Consider the following 20,462-nt stretch of genomic DNA (forward strand, 5'->3'; position numbering starts at 1 on the left):
AAAAAAAAAAAAAAAAAAAAGCAAACCTCATTGGTCACTGTTGGAGGATGCTACAGAACCAACTCACTACTTGAGAAGCTGGTAATATAAAAGGGAAACAATCAAGCATTTTTCTTGCCTTTCCCACATAAAATATATCTCTGAGTAACAAATAGTTTAACGTGGATAAGTTTCTCTTTGTAGAGGTATTCTACCTAATAAAGAAGGAAGGACAGAATGAGAATGTTATTTTTGAATTCCTATATTAATGAACCTAGACCAGTGGTTCTCAATCAGGGACAATTTTGCCCCCAGGGGGACAACGGACAATGTCTAGAGACATTTTTGGTCATCGCAAATGCGAGAGTTGCTGCTGACATCCAGTGGCTAGAGGCCAGAGATGCTGCTAAACATCCCTACAATGCACAGGACAGCCCCCTACTATAAAGAATTTATCCAGTCCAAAATGTCAATAGTGCCACATTTGACAAACTCTGGTCTAGACAATGATCATCATCAGTTACTAACATCACAAAAAGACCACCACTGTATACCTCATGATAAAAGTGTTAAACCACCTACAAATTAGTTTTGCCAAAATAATCAAATATAAACCTAATTGTCCCTAACTACCAATTTACTGGAAATACAGGGGACTGAAGAAATGCTAAATCACACTAGAAGCTCAGCAAAATTCAGACTCAGAGAAACTCTACAGGACAAATGCCCTGGTTTCTTTAAAAAAAAAAAAAAAGGCAAAAAAGATAGTGGATGGAGTTAAAGATGTAACAAACATATCAGCTTCAAAGCATGGACCTTATTTAGATTTTGATTCAACTTAACAATTTTTTAAAACTAACAAGTATAATTCAACAGGGGAAATATGAACAACTAGATACTGGATGATATTAAGGGATTATTTTTTTAGGTGTGACATGGTACTGTGATTTTGTTTTAAAGAAGAAACCTTATCTTTTAGAGGTAACACACTGAAATATTTATTGATGAAATGATATAATGTCAGAAATATGCACCAAATAACTGGGTGGGGGGAAAGAGCAGGAGTATAGATGAAACAAGATTGCCCACGAATTGATTATTGGAGGATCACTGGCATAGAAGGTACATAAAAGCAGATACTTTCACCTCGGCCTGGTCACTTATGGCAACAGTATAACTGAGGCATGGGTGATTTTGAACAATGGGTCTCCAACAAAATGGTCTTACCCAAGGTAAATAAGGGTTCATTGTTCTATGTGTTCTTCTTTTTTTCGCGTTTGACATTTTCCATCATAAAAAATTTGAAAAAACAAAAGGATCTTCAAGTAGCCTTACTCAAGGAACATTTAAAACTCATCTTAGCACGCCCCTCTGCACTATTTAATACTGTTCATTATTCCACTTTTCCTAAACTCTCCATTCCTTAGATTCCACTTGCCACCAGTGTTTTTTTGTTTTGTTTTTTGTTTTGGCTGTGTCAGGTCTTCGTTGAGGCACGCAGGGTCTTCATTGAGGCGTGCGGGATCTTTCATTGCAGTGTGGGCTCTTCGCTGAGATGCATGGGCTTCTCTCTACTTGTGGCGTGCAGGTTTTTCTCTCTCTAGTTGTGGCGCACGGGCTCCAGGGCGCGTGGGCTCAGTACTTGTAGATGTGGGATCTTAGTTCCCAGACCAGGGATGGAACCTGCGTCCCCTGCATTGCAAGGCGGATTCTTTACCACTGGACCACCGGGGAAGTCCTGCCACTATTTTTTAAATCAGTGGACTTGAAAAGTATTCAGACATTCAGATGGATGCACAGATATATTGCTAGTTCAGTCATAGACTGGAGTTTGCATATTGTAATGTAAATATATGTCAACTCTATTCTAAACAGTTTTATTATGACTTTAGTTAAATAAAAAAGGTTGTAAAATGTGATGTGTATGTGTGTACCGTATGTGTACTTCTTAAAACAGGTAAAATCCTGACCCTTTCATACACAGGTTTGAATTTGAAATTACATTATAAACACTTATGCTTTATTGTTCTAAATAAAGAATTTTACACACTCTCAAAAAAAAAAATTCTCCTCCTATATTTCAGCATGTTTCTTGTGTCTCCTTCATGGACTTCATCCACCCACACTTTAATACTGTTGGTGTTCCCTAGAAGTCCATTGTCAGCCTATCTCTCCTTCCCTACTTGGATAATGGCAACCACCTTCAGTTTTCTTTATCATCACATCACCCCTTAGTTCATGGCAATCACCTACCTCCCCCACCCCCAATCTTTCCTCCTCCTGGATTCTTTATCTCAGTTGATACTCAGTCATCTAAGCTAGAAACTTTAAAATTATCCTGGCTGATGCTCTTTCTCTCTACAGGACTGACTGACTTTGGATACTGCTCAATCAAGTCTTCCCATTCTAGGTGATTGTTTCCTCCTCCCCTTCCCCATTATCCCTATCCTAGTTCAGTCCTCATCCTCTCCTCACCAGAAGCATTGTCAGCACCTCTTTCCTAATTAGTCTCCCTGCCTCCATACAACCACAATAATCTGTCTAAAACAGGAACCTGGCTCCTCTGCTTAGAATTACTATTACCAGCTATAGATATTCTCAAACTTGGGTAAAGGGTCAGACACGAGTCGATTAAATTATTCTATTACTTAAGCAAAAGGAGGCATAAATTCCTAGTGTTTACAGATCTTATACGACTATAGAAAACAAACTTACAAATTACATAGTTGTAGATGCTAACACTTAATGTGACGAATGAGCTTGTTTTGCTGAGACTCTAACTCTCTACAAACATGGGACAGGACTCTGTCAGAAGGCGGTCACCCACACAGACGCGGACTGTGCAATTAATTTTCCTTTTAGCTTACCACAGAAATAGAAATATCGTACTTTAGAATACTTGAAAAGAACTCAGCCTCGCTCCCTCAAGCTCTGTGGCAGCCCGTTTGACTCCCGAGGCCCACCTGCCTCCCTCCACGCCGCCGCTAGGTGGCAAGCGGCTCACCGACGCCCACCACCGCTAGACCCAGCCCAGTCGCCGGGATCGAGTGACGTCACCCATCCCCGACGATGATTGGCTATTCCACCGATGACCGGGGGGGAGGAGCCAGCGGAGAACCGAAAGCGTTGGGTACGGCGAGCGCACAGGGTCCTGAAACGTTGCGTGCGCACTCAGGACCCCGCACCGCTTTAGAGGCTGGTTGCAGGTCCTCCTCCCGCCTGAGGGGGCAGACCCGATTCCTACGTGATGCGGGCGGTACCTGCCTAGAGGGGTCACACTGAGGGGCGGGCTCACGTCGAGAGGAGGGGTCACAATTACTGGTGGAGTCACTCTGAGAGGTGGGGTCTCACTGGGTAGGAGGAACACACAAAGGAGTGGTGTCGCCCTGAGGGATTCTGGTACACACTGATGGTGGCAGTGCCATACTGAGGAGAGGTCTCACTGAAAAAGAGAGGGGTCTCCGAGGGGAACGGCTCCTTGAGGGGCGGGGTTTTGCCAAGGGGTGGGATCTTGCGCAAAGAGGGGCTTCCCTACAGATGGAGGCTTCTCTTTTGAGAGAGGGGGCATTTGGACGAAATAGTAAGAGTAAGGTACAGGCTGGGTGGTCGCTTGACAGAGGCTCTGGAATCTGAACTTTTTTCAAGGGAGGCGGGATGGAGTGAGAAGGAGTCGGGGCCACACCCGGAATGGGCTGACCAAGGGCTCACTACAGCTCCGGGGCATCACAACCGCCCGAGAAGGTAGAAAGTGTCAGGGAGTCCAGAGGTTTAAGGTGTAAAGGTCGAGAACTGGGAAATGGACAGGCTGGGCCAGGGCAGAGGCTGAGAAGGCGGGTAGGTTGCTGGGCTACCTCCGACTGTAGCTGGGCCAGAGTGGTCTACTTTTCTGCCCTGCCGGTCCTTGGAGCCCAGGAATCTGGCGGCTTCCGGAGCCAGACCCTCAACCGACAGTGACCTGAGGGAGGGAGGGGAGAAAGGATTCCCAGGGCAGCTAAAAGACATTTGAGCTGCGCGTACGCATAATCAGCCCTGAATTCCCTTCAGTTATTCAGCTCAGGCCTGAACTTATTTGACCCCGACGTCGCAGACCCACTCGCCTAGGGCGTCCCGGCTTCGGGTAGCGGGGTGCGCACCTGAGGGGGCGTGGCCGCTGCCCGGAGGCCGGGCTCGAAGGAGTTAAGCAGAGGCCCGGCTCAGCCCCGCCCCGGCAGGCCGCGGAGCCTGAGCCCCAGCGGCGAAGCTGAGCAGCCGACGCCCGCCCGCCCGCTAGACGGGGCCGCCCCTCCTCCTACCGGGCTCTCCGCAGCGCCGTGTCCAGCCTGGCGCGCGTGGACGATTTCCACTGCGCCGAGAAGATCGGGGCCGGCTTCTTCTCTGAGGTCTACAAGGTAAGACCAGCAGAGAGGGCAGAGGGGCGGGACCGAGACTTCGACGCCAGGCTGAAACTAGGGGGCCCGGACCCTGGCGACCCGCCCGACCTGCGCGGGACTCGCCATCCCCTGCTGCCCCCAGGTTCGGCACCGACAGTCAGGGCAAGTCATGGTGCTGAAAATGAACAGGCTCCCCAGTAACCGGGGAAACACGCTGCGGGAGGTGCAGCTGATGAACCGGCTCCGGCACCCCAACATTCTAAGGTGAGCGGCCCCAGCCGCTTGCTGGGAAGCTTGCTGGGGGATAGGGGAAAGATCCCGCGGGAAAAGTGGGAACTGTGGAGCGACCGGGGCGCTTACAGCCTACACTGCTATCTTTCCCATCCTCTTCCAGGTTCATGGGGGTCTGTGTGCACCAAGGGCAGCTGCACGCTCTTACAGAGGTGAGGATGGGCCAGGAAGGGGGGGACTCCACCACAACCACCACCAAGGGGAGAGAGAGTCAGCGGCCTGGTGCATCTACAGAGGAGTAATGAGAGGCAACAGGACCCGGGGGAGGCTTCCCTGAACTTCCCTTCAGGCAAACCACATATAAAAGGCCTCAGCTGGTGCCAGTCCTTTTTATCCTTTAGAAGGGTGCTGTCCAACAGATCTTTCTGCAGTGATAAAAATGTTCTGTAGCTGTGCTGTCCAAAACCATAGCCACTAGCCACATGTGGCTAAGGAGCACTGGAAATGTGGCTAGTGTGACAGGAACGGAATGTTTAATTTTATTTAAACTTAATAATTTAAATTTAAATAGGTGCACCTGTGTGGGACATGCTAGCCTTAGGATATGAATGGGGGACCCTAGGGCACAGACTCACCCTCTTGACTTTTGTGATCCTCCTGAGTGTCCCCAGGCTTATAAGTGGGAGACCTAGAGGACAGACTGAAACTTTGATATCCATTCCCCTTCTCCTACCCCTATGTCCCAGTATATGAATGGGGGGACCCTGGAACAGCTGCTCAGCTCCCCCGAACCCCTATCCTGGCCTGTCAGGCTCCGCCTGGCTTTGGACATCGCCCGCGGCCTGCGGTACCTGCATGCCAAAGGTGTATTCCACCGAGACCTCACATCCAAGGTAGGCTGGCCAGGTGGGTGGAGGCATGAAAGGGGATTTGAGATTAGATTGTAACTAGCCCGTGGGTATTGGAATGCGGATAATAGACAGCATTAGGATGTTGGGGCAGCAAGACACTGGAGAATGGGGGACTGGGGTGAGGGGAGTGCTCTGAGGGACTGGGTACCATGCTGTGTTTGGAGTGACGGATGGTGTTGCAAGATTGGTGTGCGTTGGAAAACTGGGATATCAGCGAGGGTTGGGGTTATTCTGGAGTGACAGGTCCTTGGGGTGCATTTTGGGAGATCAGAGAACAGAAGGTAATGGGTATGTGGGGATGCTATATGTATATGTCAGAACTGTCTGATCCGGCGGGAAGACCGAGGCTTCACAGCTGTTGTGGGCGACTTTGGGCTGGCTGAAAAGATTCCTGTGTATAGGTGAGGTGAATGCCCCATCCCCCTAAATCTCCCAGATGCCCCTTATCTAAGTGAAGCCCACAGGGACATTTCCCTTGGGGTAGCGAGGGGGCTGACCTCATCCCCTTTTGTTTGGGGAGGGTGTCTGAGTAGGATGTTCCTGACCACTCTGCCCCTGCCCCTGCAGGGAAGGGGCAAGGAAGGAGCCGTTGGCTGTGGTGGGTTCCCCATACTGGATGGCTCCAGAGGTGTTGCGGGGTGAGCTGTATGATGAGAAGGTAAGATATCAACCCTTCAGATCCCCAAGGCCTTCCAGAGACCCTTGAGATACTCTTATAAGGCTCCATCCCAAGTTCCTCAGCAACCCTACCAGATATTCAGAAGACCCCCAAGATCCCCTTTACCCCTCACACCCCTTCCAACACATGAAAACTGTCAAGACTCCCCCAAATTCTGACGTATTCTGACAAAATTCTTACATGAAACTGTCAATGCCTCCCCCTGACACTCGCTCCTACCCCTAGGCCGACGTCTTTGCCTTTGGGATTGTCCTCTGTGAGCTCATCGCACGAGTACCTGCGGACCCTGACTACCTACCCCGTACTGAGGTGAATGATGCGTCCAGGTTTAAAAGGAGGAACTCCAGACTAGGCACATCATAACCAGGGAGGGTTCCCTGGAGGTTGAGGTCCTGACTGGGGGACAGGAGGAGAACTTGAGGAAGGCTGACTTGGAGGCTCCTCCTCTTTGTCCCCACAGGACTTCGGCCTGGATGTGCCTGCTTTCCGAACCCTGGTAGGGGATGACTGCCCACTGCCCTTCCTGCTCCTGGCCATCCACTGCTGCAGTGTAAGAGCCTCACTCCCTCCCTGCCCCCACCCCCACCCACCATCTGACAAGGCCAGCCAGCCCAGATGACAGGAGGAAACTCAGGGACCCTCTTCTGGAGCACTGAGTGAAGCTGCCCGTCTCTCCCCATCAGATGGAACCTAGCACTCGTGCTCCCTTCACTGAAATCACCCAGCACCTGGAATGGATCCTGGAGCAGCTGCCTGAGCCAGCCCCCCTCCTCAGGGCTCCCCTGGCACACAGTCAGGGTAAGTGAGCACAACTGGGGTCCTTTTGCCTCTCTCTTCCTTAGAACTCAGAATCATCCGGGGAGACCAAGTGTTTTTATTAGTTGAGGAGCCTGGGGGCGGGAGTGGGGTGAGAGGCCATCTCAGAGAAGATAGTTTTCTAATTCTAGAGCCTGAGGGAGGGGAACAAGGAAAGAAGAGGTAAAGGGGGCTGGAGGGGACATCTCCCCCTTTCCAAAGCACCCTGTGGGACGCCCTTTTCTCAGCTCTAGTCCCACCAGCCTCCTGGTGAATAATGAGACCCTCAGGGAACTATGATCAATGCTGAGAACAGTGACCACAGACTTCTCTGTCTACAGGGTCTGTTCCAAGAGGGGGCCCCTCTGCCACACTTCCCAGGCCAGACCCTCGGCTCTCCCGAAGCCGGTCAGACCTCTTCCTGCCCCCATCGCCAGAATCGCTCCCCAACTGGGGGGACAATCTGACTCGAGTCAACCCCTTTTCACTACGGGAAGACCTCAGAGGTGGCAAGATCAAGCTCCTGGACACACCCAGCAAGCCAGTTGCCCCCCTACCCCTTGTACCACCATCACCAGTGCCCTCCACCCAGCTGCCCTTGGTGACCACTCCAGAGACCTTGGTCCAGCCTGGGACACCTGCCCGCCGCTGCCGCTCACTACCATCATCCCCTGAACTTCCCCGACGTATGGAAACAGCACTGCCAGGTCCTGGCCCTCCTGCTGTGGGCCCCTCGGCTGAAGAGAAGATGGAGTGTGAGGGCAGTAGCCCTGAGCCAGAAGCCCCGGGACCAGCTCCCCAGCTGCCCCTGGCCGTGGCCACAGACAACTTCATCAGCACTTGTTCCTCAGCCTCCCAGCCCTGGTCCCCTAGATCAGGAGCCCCCCTTAACAACAACCCCCCAGCCGTGGTGGTGAACTCCCCACAAGGCTGGGCTGGGGAGCCCTGGAACCGGGCCCAGCATAGCCTGCCCCGTGCAGCAGCCCTGGAGCGGACAGAACCCTCGCCGCCCCCGTCAGCCCCCCGGGAGTCCGAGGAGGGGCTGCCCTGCCCTGGCTGCTGCCTCAGCCCCTTTAGCTTTGGCTTCCTGTCCATGTGCCCCCGCCCCACACCAGCTGTGGCCCGCTACCGCAACCTGAACTGCGAGGCGGGCAGTCTCCTCTGCCACCGGGGGCACCATGCCAAGCCACCCACAACCAGCCTGCAGCTGCCTGGGGCACGCTCTTAGCAGTGGGGCCTGTGGTCTCCGGCCTCCACCCTTGGCCTTCAGGATGCCCTGTGAGGACAGAGCGCACATGCTGGACTGTGCCAGCCCCGGATGGGCTGAGCAGCTCTTCTCCCTGTAGAGGGGAACCTCGGCATGGACGTGAGGAACAGAACGTTTCCTTTGCATCCCCTGAGCTTGCTCTCCCGTGGGGATCACTGAACCAGACAAAGCGTTGCCGACACACGAGACTAACACGTGCAAATTATTTAAAAATATTTCAATAAAACTGCCTGGCTGGCTCCGGGCTGCCCCTATCCGCTCAGCCCGTGCGCCCTCCCCACCCATTCCACTATGGGAGGTTTTGGGGGAGGCCAAAATCTCTTCTAGAAGCTGCTTCACACTTTCCCTGGGAACAGTCCAGCTTCTGGGACAGGATCTCTATTGGCAGCAGGCTTGCCTAGAAATGTTGGGCATGGATCAGCCCTTGGCCAGGCACTGTCCAGGCAGAGTGAGGACACGCTGGAGGGTGGTGGATCTTAGGACCTGCAGGCTACAGCTTAGGCTCTTGTTGGCGTGAGTATCTGGAGGATTAAAGCATCAGGGAGCTCCACAGTTGACTGTCCCTAAGAACCCTCATCCAGCTCACCCCATCTCCTCCCCAGCTCCCTGGAAGCCACATAGCCAGCCTCCCCTGCCCAGCACCCCCTTACATAAGCACAGCCTGGAGGCTGTGGACATGGCTGTCACTTACAGGAACAAGTTTTCCCCCTGGCCTCTGGGCCCCTGCCCTGAGACCCTCTGCCCCCAGACTCCCACGCCTCAGTCCCATCCCCGACACTTACCCAGCTCAGTGGAAAGAGGGGTCCGCATCTGGATACCTGAAAGCTTCCAGCTCACAGATGGAGGGAAGAGAAGAATCACAGTCCTCTGCCTTCAGAATTGGCTGCCTCTCGCCATCTACCTTGGTACATCTTTGCCTTTGACTATAAAACCTAAAGGGTGGTGATGTGGCACTGGGATAAGTTCTGGCCCCCTCCTATCCCATCCTCCCTTCTCTTGCCCTGCACAAACCTAACCCAAGTCCTAACACCCTGCCTACCTAAAGCCGTGTGTGGGATGGTTCAGGTACAGGTGTCTGGACCCCAACCCGAAGAGGCTAGAGGACCAGGGAGGGAAAAAAGTCACCCAAGGTCCTAAAGATGGAAACTCCAGTTAGGTAACTACCCTGTTTCAGGGTCCCTGGGGTTGATTCTCAAAGTTACCCCATTGCTTCCTTTCTCACTTCCCTGGGGCAACTCTGGTATACCAAGTGGCCTTGACTAAAAAAGTACAACCTCAGTTTGGGTAGCCTTGTCTGGGCTGAGAAGTTAGAAGGCCGGGGTTCTTTATCAGCTGTGAAGCCCTAGCTAAATCTTCAAGTTATCCCCCTGAGAGAAAGATGACATAGGTCCCAAACTGGTAATTTTTTTTTTTTTTAATCACGTGCCGGGGATGGCTAGGTACTGGGGATAGAATAGAAAGCAAGCCTGCCTGTTATTAATCAAATAGAAGAAGTGGACAAATGGGCAATTATAACATTGATTTGTGAAAAAGTTTTGAGAGTAGGACCTGGAGGGAGATCTCATTACTGTGCCTTTATGAAGGGATTATAGAGGATTTTGTTGCCCAAAAGTCCTAACAAACTTACCAATTGTAACTTGTACCATCACTCCCCTGCCAGAAATTTCTGAAGTCAATCCAGTATGATTCAGCTGAACCACCTTGTTCCAACACCTTACGTAAGCTTCTGGCATAATAAGTCTGAAGGGAGATTCGGAGAGACCAGAGGTGTGTGAGGAGTGATGGGAAATATTGGAATAGGAGGAGGGAGGGGGTGTCGGGAGGAGGGCTCCTGGGCTGATGGAAGAAAATGAACACTAGAGAGGCTATGAGCCTTGGCAAGAGGACCGTGCCCGACCTTGGTGCGTGACATCGGCTCATCGGTGACCATCCCCACATCCTTCAAGTACCACCCTGCAGATGCAGGCTGACCCTTCAGTTCACATGCGTGCATGCGCGCACGCGCACGCACACACACACGCTGGGTAAGAATTTCTGCCAGCCTTTGAAGAAGAGTCATTCTGTGGGCTGTTCTGGTCACAAGGAACCAATCCCTACAACCCAGCCTACCAGGTATGGAACCTGTCTGCCTGAGAGGCCATGAGAGTCAAAGAACCTGTTCAGCAGCCCAGAGCTGACCAGAAAGCTGAGATGAGAAACAGGTTAACGTAAAGATGGCTCGTTAAGTTTCAACTCTCACGCCAACCCTAATCAGTTAATAGGGCCATCTGGAGCACTGTGCTGAGAAGCTGCATGGAAAAGGGACGCACGCCCTGTGTGCGCTGCCATCCCTGATTGATGACGTGTCCCTTTACCCAACAATACCCATACCGTCTTTGAATAGGGGTTTTCTTACTCCATATAAATAAGAAGTCTTGCTGATTTTGGCCAGTTCAGAGGACAGAGATTTACAATGGCTTTGGCTGTCCTCCCAAGTTCTCTTAGTAATTGAGATGTAAAAGCAACTCCTCTCATTCGGTATCCATCCCAAGGGACAGCAGGAATCTAAAAAGCAGAAAAAGTGTGACAGCACTGCCCAGACCCAAGAGGGAGATCTCAACATGGGATGAAAGCAAATACTCAGCAATCTGGTTGCTAACAATGTTCCCTGGGGTCGAACCTCAGTGCCTTCACTGACTTCTGGTCCTTAATCTTTGCAATCTTTCTTTCTTGCCTCCCCTGGAAATGCCATATCTGTGCATACTTAGTAAAATCCTTTAACATTCAACAACTTTACTCCTTAAAATATAGGAGGCTTATTTGAAAAGGACTGGTGGTACTATCCCCAATTTCTGAACAATTGCCGTTTACTCCCCCATTTTGGCTAACTTCACCTGGGCCCCCGACAAACAAGTGTTCAATAGGCCTCCCATTCATCTCATTGGCTCCCTAAAGCATTTCTCACTGCATATTCAAACTTTCCCACACTCCTCAAGCGGCTAGCCACCATCTTCCCCTCCACTCTTCCACAAGTAGACAACCTTGCTGCCTGCTTTGCTGAAATTCAGACACTTGACGTGTGAATTCTCTCCATTTTCCTCCTCTCCACCTCAAAATTTGTCTCTTCTCTGTTCCTCTTTTCCTGACTATCTGTCAGAAATAAACCTCCTCTTTCTTTAACATCCCGCACCCCAGTCTATGCTCCTGATCCCAACCCACCTCCCTCCGTTGCTTCGTCCCATCTGTCCTACCTCCATCACTCAAAAGCCATTCCTTCTCCTCCAGCTCCCTCTCTTCTGTCTACGTTTTCTCATCCCCACCCAGCTACCACCTTAGGTTACTGTCTAACAGCAACTTAAAGGAATAAAAAGAAGTCAGTGTGGCCAAATGGACAAGGGCGAGGGGACAAGCAGCATGCTGAAAGGTAGGCAGGGGCCTTGGAGGCCAGGTTGAGGATTTTTTAATTTTTATATTATGAGCAAGAGAAAGTCAATGTAGGGTTTTACACTGAAGCATTTTGTACTCTGGTTGCATCCCAAGTGCCTGGGTACAGTGCTAGACATATAGTATGTATTCCATAACTTTTGATGTAATTAATTAAGTGAAATGACATGATCTTAACTGGGATGACATGGTCAGATTTTTGTTTTTAAAGAATTACTCTGGCTGCAACATGAAAAGTGGATTTGGAGGGGGGATGTTTAGGAAAAACATTCAGTAAGCTGTTGCAGTTATCCTTGCAAGACATGAAGATGGGGAAAAATGCAAATGGATATATAGACTTGTTGATCAAAAATAGAGGGTGTTCCTCTCTGACAGAGGAGGGCATCTGCTGAGAGTGAGAGAGAGGGTAGTAGGGTACAGAGAGCCAGCCGACCACTGCAGATTTGCCAAGGCAGGCAGTGCTGGGGCCCCAGCTGAAGTTGAGACTAGAGATTTGTGGCACCAAGCAGAATGACTGCACAGCTTGTCACCCCTGGGTGCAGGCATGTGCATTCATCCAGGACAATGGAGTCAAGGAGTGAGTGGGGTGGCGGGCCCCCAAATCCAAGATGGGTAGAGAGAGAAGTGAAGACAGGTGATGGCTGATGGGAAGGGAGGAAACAGGGGAGCCAGCAGGTTGGAGGCCTCCGTGAGGTTGAAGAAGAAGTGTGTGGAAAGCCTATAGAGGGCCAGTTGTGGTCAGAGCGAAGACCCAAAGCCATCCTTTCAGCGGAAGAGCAGTTTGGGATGCTGAGGTCTAGGGTTCAGCTGTGGGGAAGGAGGGGGCAGCACTGTCATGGAACTGAGGCTTGTAGAGAATGAGAAGGTTAAAGAAATGAGGGCTGGGGGTGTCTGTACATAACCTCTCTGTTTTAAGCCTTGGGGGAGTAGCCAGATGCCCCTGAGCTAGACAGAGCCTAAGCTCTAGACAACCAGTCCATGGACATTCCAGTCCCCTTGGGCTGGGGACCCTGCCTCAACCTCAGCCAACTTTGGCAGACCTTCTATGTGTCCCCCTCCCTCATCCCCACACGCGGGCTGGACTCCTCCTTTCAAAAGGGATGAGCATTCCACCCTAATTCCCTGTCCTACAACATCCCTGCCCACCTCATTACGAGAGCTTCAGCTGCCTTGCCCCAGCCCCAGACTGTACCTCATCCATCAGTAATTCTTAATCTTTTGGGGAATCTCAGATGTAGAGAGAATTAATTAAAGCTACAGGTCCCCTTTTTAGAAAAACATGCGAACAATCAATTTCACATCCAAATTCAGGGGGTTCCCAGATCCTTGACACTGACGTCAAGCCAGGTGAGCCCTGAGTTTGCTGCTCTGGACAGTGTCATTTGCACTGCTGGCTACCACCCTCTTCTCCCCTACAGGGTCAGCCTTAGAGCTGGGTGAGCCCTCCCTAAAACCAGTATGCAGCTAGATCCTTTGCCCTGTTGGCCCAGGCTGCACAGGTCATGTCAGCCAGCACTCTGGCTCATTACCCCTTTCCTGAACAACTCAGTTCAGGCTTAATAGATAGATAGACCCCTCACTTCAATCCATCCTTCATGGCAGGTCCTACCATCTCCCCTTTCCCAGAGCAGATACCTGGTGAGGGGCATGTGAAGAAGGGCTTTAGTGTGTCCTGCACGCTGCTCAGCCTCTGCTCCAAGTTCATCCTTTGTGTCTCCTTATTTCTCAAGGCCTCTTTTGTCTTCTCCCCATCTGACTGGCAGGCCTGCAACTGCTCTTTGGTAGCCTGGCCAACCTTCTGTTCCACCTGTAGTCTTTCCTGACTCTGGGCCAGCTCCGTCCTGGACCCCTGCAAATCCTCTTCCCTCTGCCCCAGCTTGGTTATCTTTTGGCGCAGCTGCTGCCTCAGGGTGCTGTTAGTGGCTTCCAGAACCCTGTTCATCTGCTGGAGCTGCTGAGACACCTGGAAATCTGTTTGGCCATAAAGAGAGATTTGGAGGACATCTTCAGCCATGCTCTGGTGCCCTGAGGCTTCAGCATCAGTCCTTTTGCTGCTTCTTGCAACTTTCTGCATAACAGGCTGGAATGGAATATAAGATCTGACTGCCTGAAGCTTAAGGAGGTACTGGATTAGGTGAGGACAATTTAGGAAGTCACGGCACTCTGAAACAGACCCGGCTGGAAGCCAGACGAAAGCTGAGGATGTGGTGGTAGTGATTCCGGGCCCTGCTGGGGCAGGGCAGCTGTTGGGGAGAGTGGGGGAGAACGTTGTCTGGGGGAAATGGGAAATGGGGGGCAGCCATACTCACAGTGCACTCCCAGGCAGATGGCAGCCACCCCTAACAGCAGGCAGGTGAGGAGCAGGCCCAGGAGAAGGTACTGCATGTAGGATGCTTGGCCTTAGGGAGACAGTGGGTTGGGGGGCAGTGAGCCCCACGAAAGTTGATAGACTGAGGGGGTGTGGGTGGAGGAGATTCACGGGAAAGAGCATCCCGCAGAGGACTTGGAGCACGCGTGGTGGTTTCTGTCTGGCAGAGTTTCCGCAGGTGGAGGAGGTAAGGTGTTCCCGAATAAGGGCTGGGGATTGTTACCGGTAACGACTGAGGGGCACTACCTGGTAGGACGGGGAACTAAATCTCAGACGGAGACCGGAGAAGCGGGTACGTGAATGGGGACCATAGTAAGGGGGAAGGGGTCTGGGTCGATGCGTCGGAAAGATCTCTCTAAGGATGAGGGTGAAAGCGGCAGGGTAGGGTGTCACGGGGCTGCCCGGGCTGACCGGAGGGCTGCGCCCCAGGTTCAATCCGTGGGCCAGACCTGCACACCGCGTGGCCCAGCACCACCTCCCGCGGGGACCGGTGCCAGCACCTGACTCCGCGACCACCCCGAGGGGCCTAGTGGGGGAGGGCTGCCCAGCCCGAGGCCGCGCCCCGCCCCACTCGCTGGCCCGAGACGAGCAGGGCAGCGGGTGGCGCGCGCGGGTCGGGGAGGACCGGGTACTTACAGGCGAGAATCCGCCCGGCAGCTGGTGACGTCACGCGGCTCCAGGCGGCAGTTGGCTGCTCCGACTGGACCCCTGCGGAAGGGATCGACTGCAGTTTGAAGGTGGGAAAGCCAGGAAATACCCCTTATCCCCAGCCTACTCACCCCCTCCACCGCGCCGAGACCCCAGTCTGTCCTAAGGTGCCTTCTGCCACTGCTCTGGGACACCCTTAGCGCTCTCCGGAGTTCCGTATCTCCCCTGGGACTCTCGTGTCCCTCCTGGGTCTTACCTTATCCTTTCCCTGGGGACCCTCTATCGCCCTCCTGGGTCTCCCTTTATCTTTTACTCTGGGGGCCCCCATCTGTCTGCCAAAACCCTCTCCCCGGGAATGCTCTCCCCCCTCCCCTCTCTTCTCTCTCCCGGGACTCCCCATTTCCCACGCGCGCTCAGCTCCCCAACAGGGCTGCCCTGATCCCTCCGTGGAGCCCTAGCTCCCCACCGGGATCTCCACCTTACCCCCTGGGAGCTTTATTCTTCCTTAGCTCCCATAATTGGTGCTCATTCTCCTCCTGAGAATCCCCAGCCTTTCTCCAAGGGTATTGTCCTCCCAAGAATGCTGTGGACTCCCCAGCGCAAGACACAGTCCCCCATAAACACACATCCCCTGGGCTCTCCAGACCTGCTTTGTCCCCTAATCCAGCGGAAGCCAAGCTTGAGGGTCCTCCCGGGCCTGGGGGCACTTGAACATTCTCATAGGTGAGTTCTCCGTCTTCATCAGCCTCTGGGTCTGGAGAGGAGAGAAAAGGTGGCGTCAGGATTGGGGTCTCTGGGGTGGGAGTGGGGTCTTCAAGGAGGATGGAGATGCAGAATCAAGGAGACACCTTATCCACCCTTACCTTGTCCTAGGCGGCTGGAGATGCTCTTCTTCAGGGGAGCCTTCACAAATCGCAGGTCTGCATAGGTGATGGCCTCAGCCATGGTCCTGAGCACCTCTGCTCCCACTCGCCTCCCTCCTCTTCCACCGGCTCCAGGCTTTCTTGCCACTCTCCCCTCTGTCCCTTCACACTCTTAGGCTCTGTGTTTCCTCCGTGACTGCACAGCTTAGCGCTTTGCCCTGTAACTTCCAGTCACAAAAGAGGAAGATGTGACCCAGTCTCAGACAGATGGGTTCAGTGATGCAGACGGCATCCCTGAGCCCCGGCCAGAGGGGCAGGGGAGGGGAACCTGAGGTCCAGAGCATGGGGTTCAGGGTTGGGGGGTGTCACAGAACCAATACTCAGGCCTGTCCCTGTGTCTTGCCTGTGCTCCTCCTTCATGCATCCCAGACCCACCTTGACAGTGCTGGGCTCCGAACGCCCACCCTCATCAACTACCCTGATTTGCTCCATGCTTCTTTCCTGGCTGCCCAGTCCACGGGCTTTCTGTGTGCAGTCGGAGCTCTTTTGTGCTCAACTGACCAAAGAGGATCTCCCTAATCGTTGCTCCAGGGTGGGGCTTCATCCTCCCCATCAGATTGAGGGGTCCTAGTGTGGAGCCCTACCTCCTCCTCATCCTGAGGTTCCCAGTAGATATGAGTTCCCAGAAGGGGGGTCCCTGACTTGGTGGGACTTTTCTCTCCATCAGTTTGGGGGCTTTCAGGGTGGGCCCAGCTCCCCTTCTACTGTAGTGCTACAGAGCTGCTGAGAATCCCTCACACAGAGAAGTTCTCAGTCCAAAGCCTTTCCTGGGAATGAGGCAACACTTTGGAGGATGCAGAGCATCTGGGACCAAACTGACTGTCCTGTGTAAACGCCCCCAGACTCTTGCTTCACAGCCTTTCCCTGGCCTCCTCCACCTTTGTTGCCCTAATGATCACACCTGTGGCCAGTCAGCCTCTTCCTTGTCCCATCCTGCCTTCTGGCAGACTGACGTGACCCCTGTGTTCCAGTATCTGAGCCAAACCCAGCAAGCTGAGTCCAAGAGGCAGAAGCTCTGGGAAAGCCCGGGCTGAGGGTGAGGGACACCACAGTTTGTGTGCCTCTGGAAAAACCTTCAGCACTGACTATTCATGCACCTTGTTGGGGGTCAGGGAGCAGATGAGCAAAGGACTTGCATGGGGATGAAGATGGACTGCAGCTTCTCAGAGGGGAGGCAAAGAGCAGGGCTGGGTTCTGAGCGGGCAGACTCTGGACCAGCCAAGGTTTTGCTTTCTTCTTGGTTCGGTTTTGGCTTCTCTTGTACTTTCCTAGTAAAATTCTTTCGTTAACAAGTCCCTCAGGTGGACCTAGAGTCTGTCATGCAGAGTGAAGTAAGTCAGAAAGGGAAAAACAAATACCATATGCTAACACATATATATGGAATCTAAAAAAACAAAATGGTTCTGAAGAACCTAGGGGCAGGACAGGAATAAAGACGCAGACGTAGAGAATGGACTTGAGGACACGGGGAGGAGGAATGGTAAGCTGGGACAAAGTGAGAGAGTGGCATGGACATATATACACTACCAAACATAAAATAGATAGCTAGTGGGAAGCAGCCGCATAGCACAGGGAGATCAGTTTGGTGCTTTGTGACCACCTAGAGGGGTGGGATAGGGAGGGTGGGAGGGAGGCGCAAGAGGGAGGAGATATGGGGACATATGTATAGGTATAGCTGATTCACTTTGTTATACAGCAGAAACTAACTGTCCCTTTACTCCCAGCCCCAGTGAAAAAGGGGGCATTTATGGAGGAAGACCAGGGACTGAGAGGCCTGGCTGATGGAGGAGAGGAAACGGGGGGAGGGTGTGCGTGCTGAGCAGAGGTGCAGAGTGCTCCCTAAAGTTCTTTTTATCAGAATGTGATCCCCCAAGGGCTCACTGCGGGTGAGAAGAGGCTGGGGCAAGACAAGGTATGGAGGTGGGAAAAACCCACCCTGAGTCGGTGACATCCTCCCCCTCAGAACCCTTCCCCCAACCCGCAGCTGCAGGGAGGAAAAAGGAAGGAGAAAGAGGTCCTCCCCCCATGCTAGCAGCTCGTAGTGTACGGTTAGTGGTGTGTGGAGGGGTGATAGGCCTATGGGTCTGATGAGAGCTCTGCCCAACAGTGTCACCCAGCCTGCCCAGAAAAAGTGCCCACTGACACAGAAGAACACATTTGTCACCTGAGAAACATGTCGGGGGGAGAGGCAGACATCCACATGGGTGTGAGTGTGCAAGCATGCACCCGCATCCCCAGGTCTCTGCAGTCTGTTGGGGCATCTGTGAGAAGCGAGCATCTCTGCCCAAGCCTGCCTGGAGGGTTAAGCATGGAGGATTCTGGGGCCTGAAGGGTGCATGTGATGGCTGTGGTTTTTTTCCATGACGGGAAATGACAGGTCATTTTCATAAGTCTTAAAAGGTCATGGGGACAGAGTCCATAAGTATATCCTTTTGAAGGCTCACTCTTTTGTAGGGTGTCCCTGCAGCTGTTAACCGTCCCTGCTTGATTAAAGTTTCCAACACCCCATCCCCCTCTCCCAGACAGTGAGAGTGGTGTGTGCTGGTGACTCCCTGGGGGCCTCAGGGTCCTGTGAGAGTGAGTGGGAGTGCATAGAGCAGCTGGTGGTGGGAGTGAGGGGGCGTGGTCAGGGTACTGGTACCTGTGGTGCACAGGGCATGGGGTGTAGGGACAGCGTGTGTGTAAATCAATTGCAGGAACACTTGCAGGAATTCTGTAAACTGGAGATAATGTCCCAGTTTTCAGAACCCATGTGCAACAGGGCCTGGATGCCAGGTAAAATGCCAAAACCAATCTTCAAATGAGTATGTGCTCAAAAAAGGAATCAATGGGCATGCTGCCTAACTCGACCCTTGGGGAGGCTTTAGGAGGGAGGGTGCCCAAATGGTACTGGATGAGCTAAACTGCACGCCCACAATGCCTTGGATGTCTTAGGCCAGCCGGTCTGTGTTTCTGTCCTCTTTAGCTCTTTTGGTGATGGATACACATCTCCTTATGACACTCTGCATTCCCTCAGTCCTAGACCATCGTGTGGCCTTCTTTTGTGAAGAAGATATGAGAGCAGAGTACGTCTCCTTCCCCATGTGTGCCACATGGGGTCTTTGCAATATTGACATGTACATTTCCTTTTGAGGCTGGACATCAGAAAGGACAGCTGTAACTCTGAGCTGCACCTCACCTACCCAAATGTCAGGAATGCCTGGGGGCTTCTCAGAGCTGAGGGGCGGGTGCTGTACATTTCAGCTTTTCCAGGATCATAATTTCATCTGAGATCCTAGAGGACAAACACCAAAGCCCATTTCTTGCCCTCTCCTGACCCCTCCATGCTTATTTCAGGGAGTGGTTCTACAGTAAACAAGAGGAGGGAGCCCAGCTATGAGGGCTTCGGGAAAGAATGTGCTGTATGGAAAGGGGCTCATCTAGGGACTTCCGTGGTGATCCAGTGGCTAAGACTCTGCACTCCTGATGCAGGAGACCCAGGTTCGATCCCTGCTCACAGAACTAGATCCCTCATGCCGCAACTAATACCTGGTGCAGCGAAGTAAATTTTTTTTTTTTTTTAAAAAAAGGGGCTCATCTGTATAAACTTTCGTGAAGTCCAGCCAACATCAGGAAGTCAAGGAAGTCTCCTGAGACTCTGAAAGTCAGGTTCTGTCCATCATCATTACCTTAACCCACTGACTGACTCCAGGAGGTCCTAATCTACAGATAGCATGTGACAGGCAGAAAAATGGCCTCCCCCAAATGTTCACAATCTAATCCTCAGAACCGGTGGACAGGATAGGTTACTTTACCTGATAAAATTGTTAACGTGATTAAGTTAAGGACCTTTAGATGGGGAAATCATCCTGTTTTATCCCGGGAGACCAATCTAATCACAAGTCTTTGGAAGGATGAAGCTTTCAGGGCCATGGGAAGAAAGAGATTCAACCATGGAAGGAGGGGCAGAGAGATATGACATGAGAAGAACTCCACCTGCAGATGCTGGCTCTGGAGCTAGAGGGAGGGAACCACGACCTGATGAACTCAGGCAGCCTCTAGAAGCTGGGAGAGGCGAAGGAACACATCCTCAGCTAGAGCCCCCAGAAAGGAACCAGCCCTGCTGACATCTTGACTTTAATCCAGTGAAATATGTGTCAGACCTCTTACCAACAGAACTGTAAGATAAGAAACTTGTATTTTGTAAGCCGCTAAATTTGTGGTAATTTGTGATGGCAGCAAGAGATAAGTTTCCTGAACTGTGGAGGAAGCATGATGTAATGGAAAGAACATGGCATAGATAAAGAAGCCAGCCCTGCCACAGTGTGTGACTTAGGGCAAGTCACAATTTCCTATCTGTAAAATATGGAATTTTCTAGATGATATCTGACATCACTCAAGGGGTTCATGGCTGGAGATATAGTAGGTGTTAATTTTAGCAAAAGCATCGCTAAAAGTCTGTTGAAATAGCTTCAGAGTCAGGAGGGAGGACTGTGGGCCATCTGATAGCACTATTAAGGGGATTCGTGCAGCTCTTTGATCACTGAAGGCAGAGTGCCAATAGGTCTCCAGTGAGTGCCCTAGGCCTCTGCTTGGCCCTGTCTTGAATGGTGACACAGAAAGCACATTCATATATGCTGATGGCACAGAGCTCTAAAGAAAAGCAAATAGGGCTTCCCTGGTGGCGCAGTGGTTGAGAGTCCGCCTGCCGATGCAGGGGACACGGGTTCATGCCCCGGTCCGGGAGGATCCCACATGCCGCGGAGCGGCTGGGCCTGTGAGCCATGGCCGCTGAGCCTGCGTGTCCGGAGCCTGTGCTCTGCAACGGGAGAAGCCACAGCAGTGAGAGGCCCGCGTACCACAAAAAAAAAAAAAAAAAAAAAAAAAAA

At 52.2% G+C, this 20,462-nt stretch overlaps 2 protein-coding genes across 4 annotated transcripts; one reads left to right on the forward strand and one right to left on the reverse strand.

The window, feature by feature from the left end:
* The first annotated feature begins 4,246 nt into the window (after positions 1–4,246).
* TESK1 (testis associated actin remodelling kinase 1) lies at positions 4,247–8,471 on the forward strand. Of its 2 annotated transcripts, XM_024763048.1 has the most exons (10): positions 4,247–4,367; positions 4,492–4,613; positions 4,744–4,792; positions 5,327–5,473; positions 5,810–5,892; positions 6,059–6,149; positions 6,396–6,479; positions 6,631–6,720; positions 6,854–6,968; positions 7,307–8,471. In XM_024763048.1, exons 2-10 carry the CDS (start codon positions 4,519–4,521, stop codon positions 8,191–8,193), a joined length of 1,641 nt encoding a protein of 546 aa, XP_024618816.1. In that variant the 5' UTR covers positions 4,247–4,367; positions 4,492–4,518; the 3' UTR covers positions 8,194–8,471. The 2 variants fall into 2 exon arrangements, with proteins under 2 accessions (XP_024618816.1, XP_024618817.1); XM_024763049.1 differs by lacking the exons at positions 4,247–4,367; positions 4,492–4,613; positions 4,744–4,792; positions 5,810–5,892 and having other exon boundaries at positions 5,334–5,473; positions 7,307–8,224.
* Positions 8,472–8,532: 61 nt separating this feature from the next.
* CD72 (CD72 molecule) lies at positions 8,533–15,841 on the reverse strand. 2 transcript variants are annotated; one of them, XM_024763051.1, is made up of 9 exons: positions 15,535–15,841; positions 15,318–15,425; positions 14,660–14,731; positions 13,965–14,054; positions 13,291–13,626; positions 10,628–10,776; positions 9,860–9,972; positions 9,015–9,164; positions 8,533–8,629 (listed from the first exon to the last, which is right to left on the reverse strand). In XM_024763051.1, exons 1-8 carry the CDS (start codon positions 15,614–15,616, stop codon positions 9,020–9,022), a joined length of 1,095 nt encoding a protein of 364 aa, XP_024618819.1. In that variant the 5' UTR covers positions 15,617–15,841; the 3' UTR covers positions 8,533–8,629; positions 9,015–9,019. The 2 variants fall into 2 exon arrangements, with proteins under 2 accessions (XP_024618819.1, XP_024618818.1); XM_024763050.1 differs by having other exon boundaries at positions 8,613–8,753; positions 15,535–15,839.
* Positions 15,842–20,462: the final 4,621 nt, after the last annotated feature.

Source organism: Neophocaena asiaeorientalis, unplaced genomic scaffold, assembly GCF_003031525.2.
Source record: "Neophocaena asiaeorientalis asiaeorientalis breed wild unplaced genomic scaffold, Neophocaena_asiaeorientalis_V1.1 scaffold449, whole genome shotgun sequence".
In the NCBI taxonomy this organism is placed as follows: Eukaryota; Metazoa; Chordata; class Mammalia; order Artiodactyla; family Phocoenidae; genus Neophocaena; species Neophocaena asiaeorientalis.

Excerpts from the sequence above, each read along its gene's own strand:
- CD72 (XM_024763051.1), bottom strand. The coding sequence starts at position 15,616 with ATGGCTGAGGCCATCACCTATGCAGACCTGCGATTTGTGAAGGCTCCC. Across the intron at positions 14,055-14,659 it reads TGCCGGGCGGATTCTCGCCT|GCCAAGCATCCTACATGCAG; the intron begins GTAAGTACCCGG and ends TGTCTCCCTAAG. Across the intron at positions 9,973-10,627 it reads AGACTTCTTATTTATATGGA|ACTTATTATGCCAGAAGCTT; the intron begins GTAAGAAAACCC and ends ATCTCCCTTCAG.
- TESK1 (XM_024763048.1), top strand. The coding sequence starts at position 4,519 with ATGGTGCTGAAAATGAACAGGCTCCCCAGTAACCGGGGAAACACGCTG. Across the intron at positions 5,893-6,058 it reads GAAAAGATTCCTGTGTATAG|GGAAGGGGCAAGGAAGGAGC; the intron begins GTGAGGTGAATG and ends CTGCCCCTGCAG. Across the intron at positions 6,969-7,306 it reads TCCCCTGGCACACAGTCAGG|GGTCTGTTCCAAGAGGGGGC; the intron begins GTAAGTGAGCAC and ends CTCTGTCTACAG.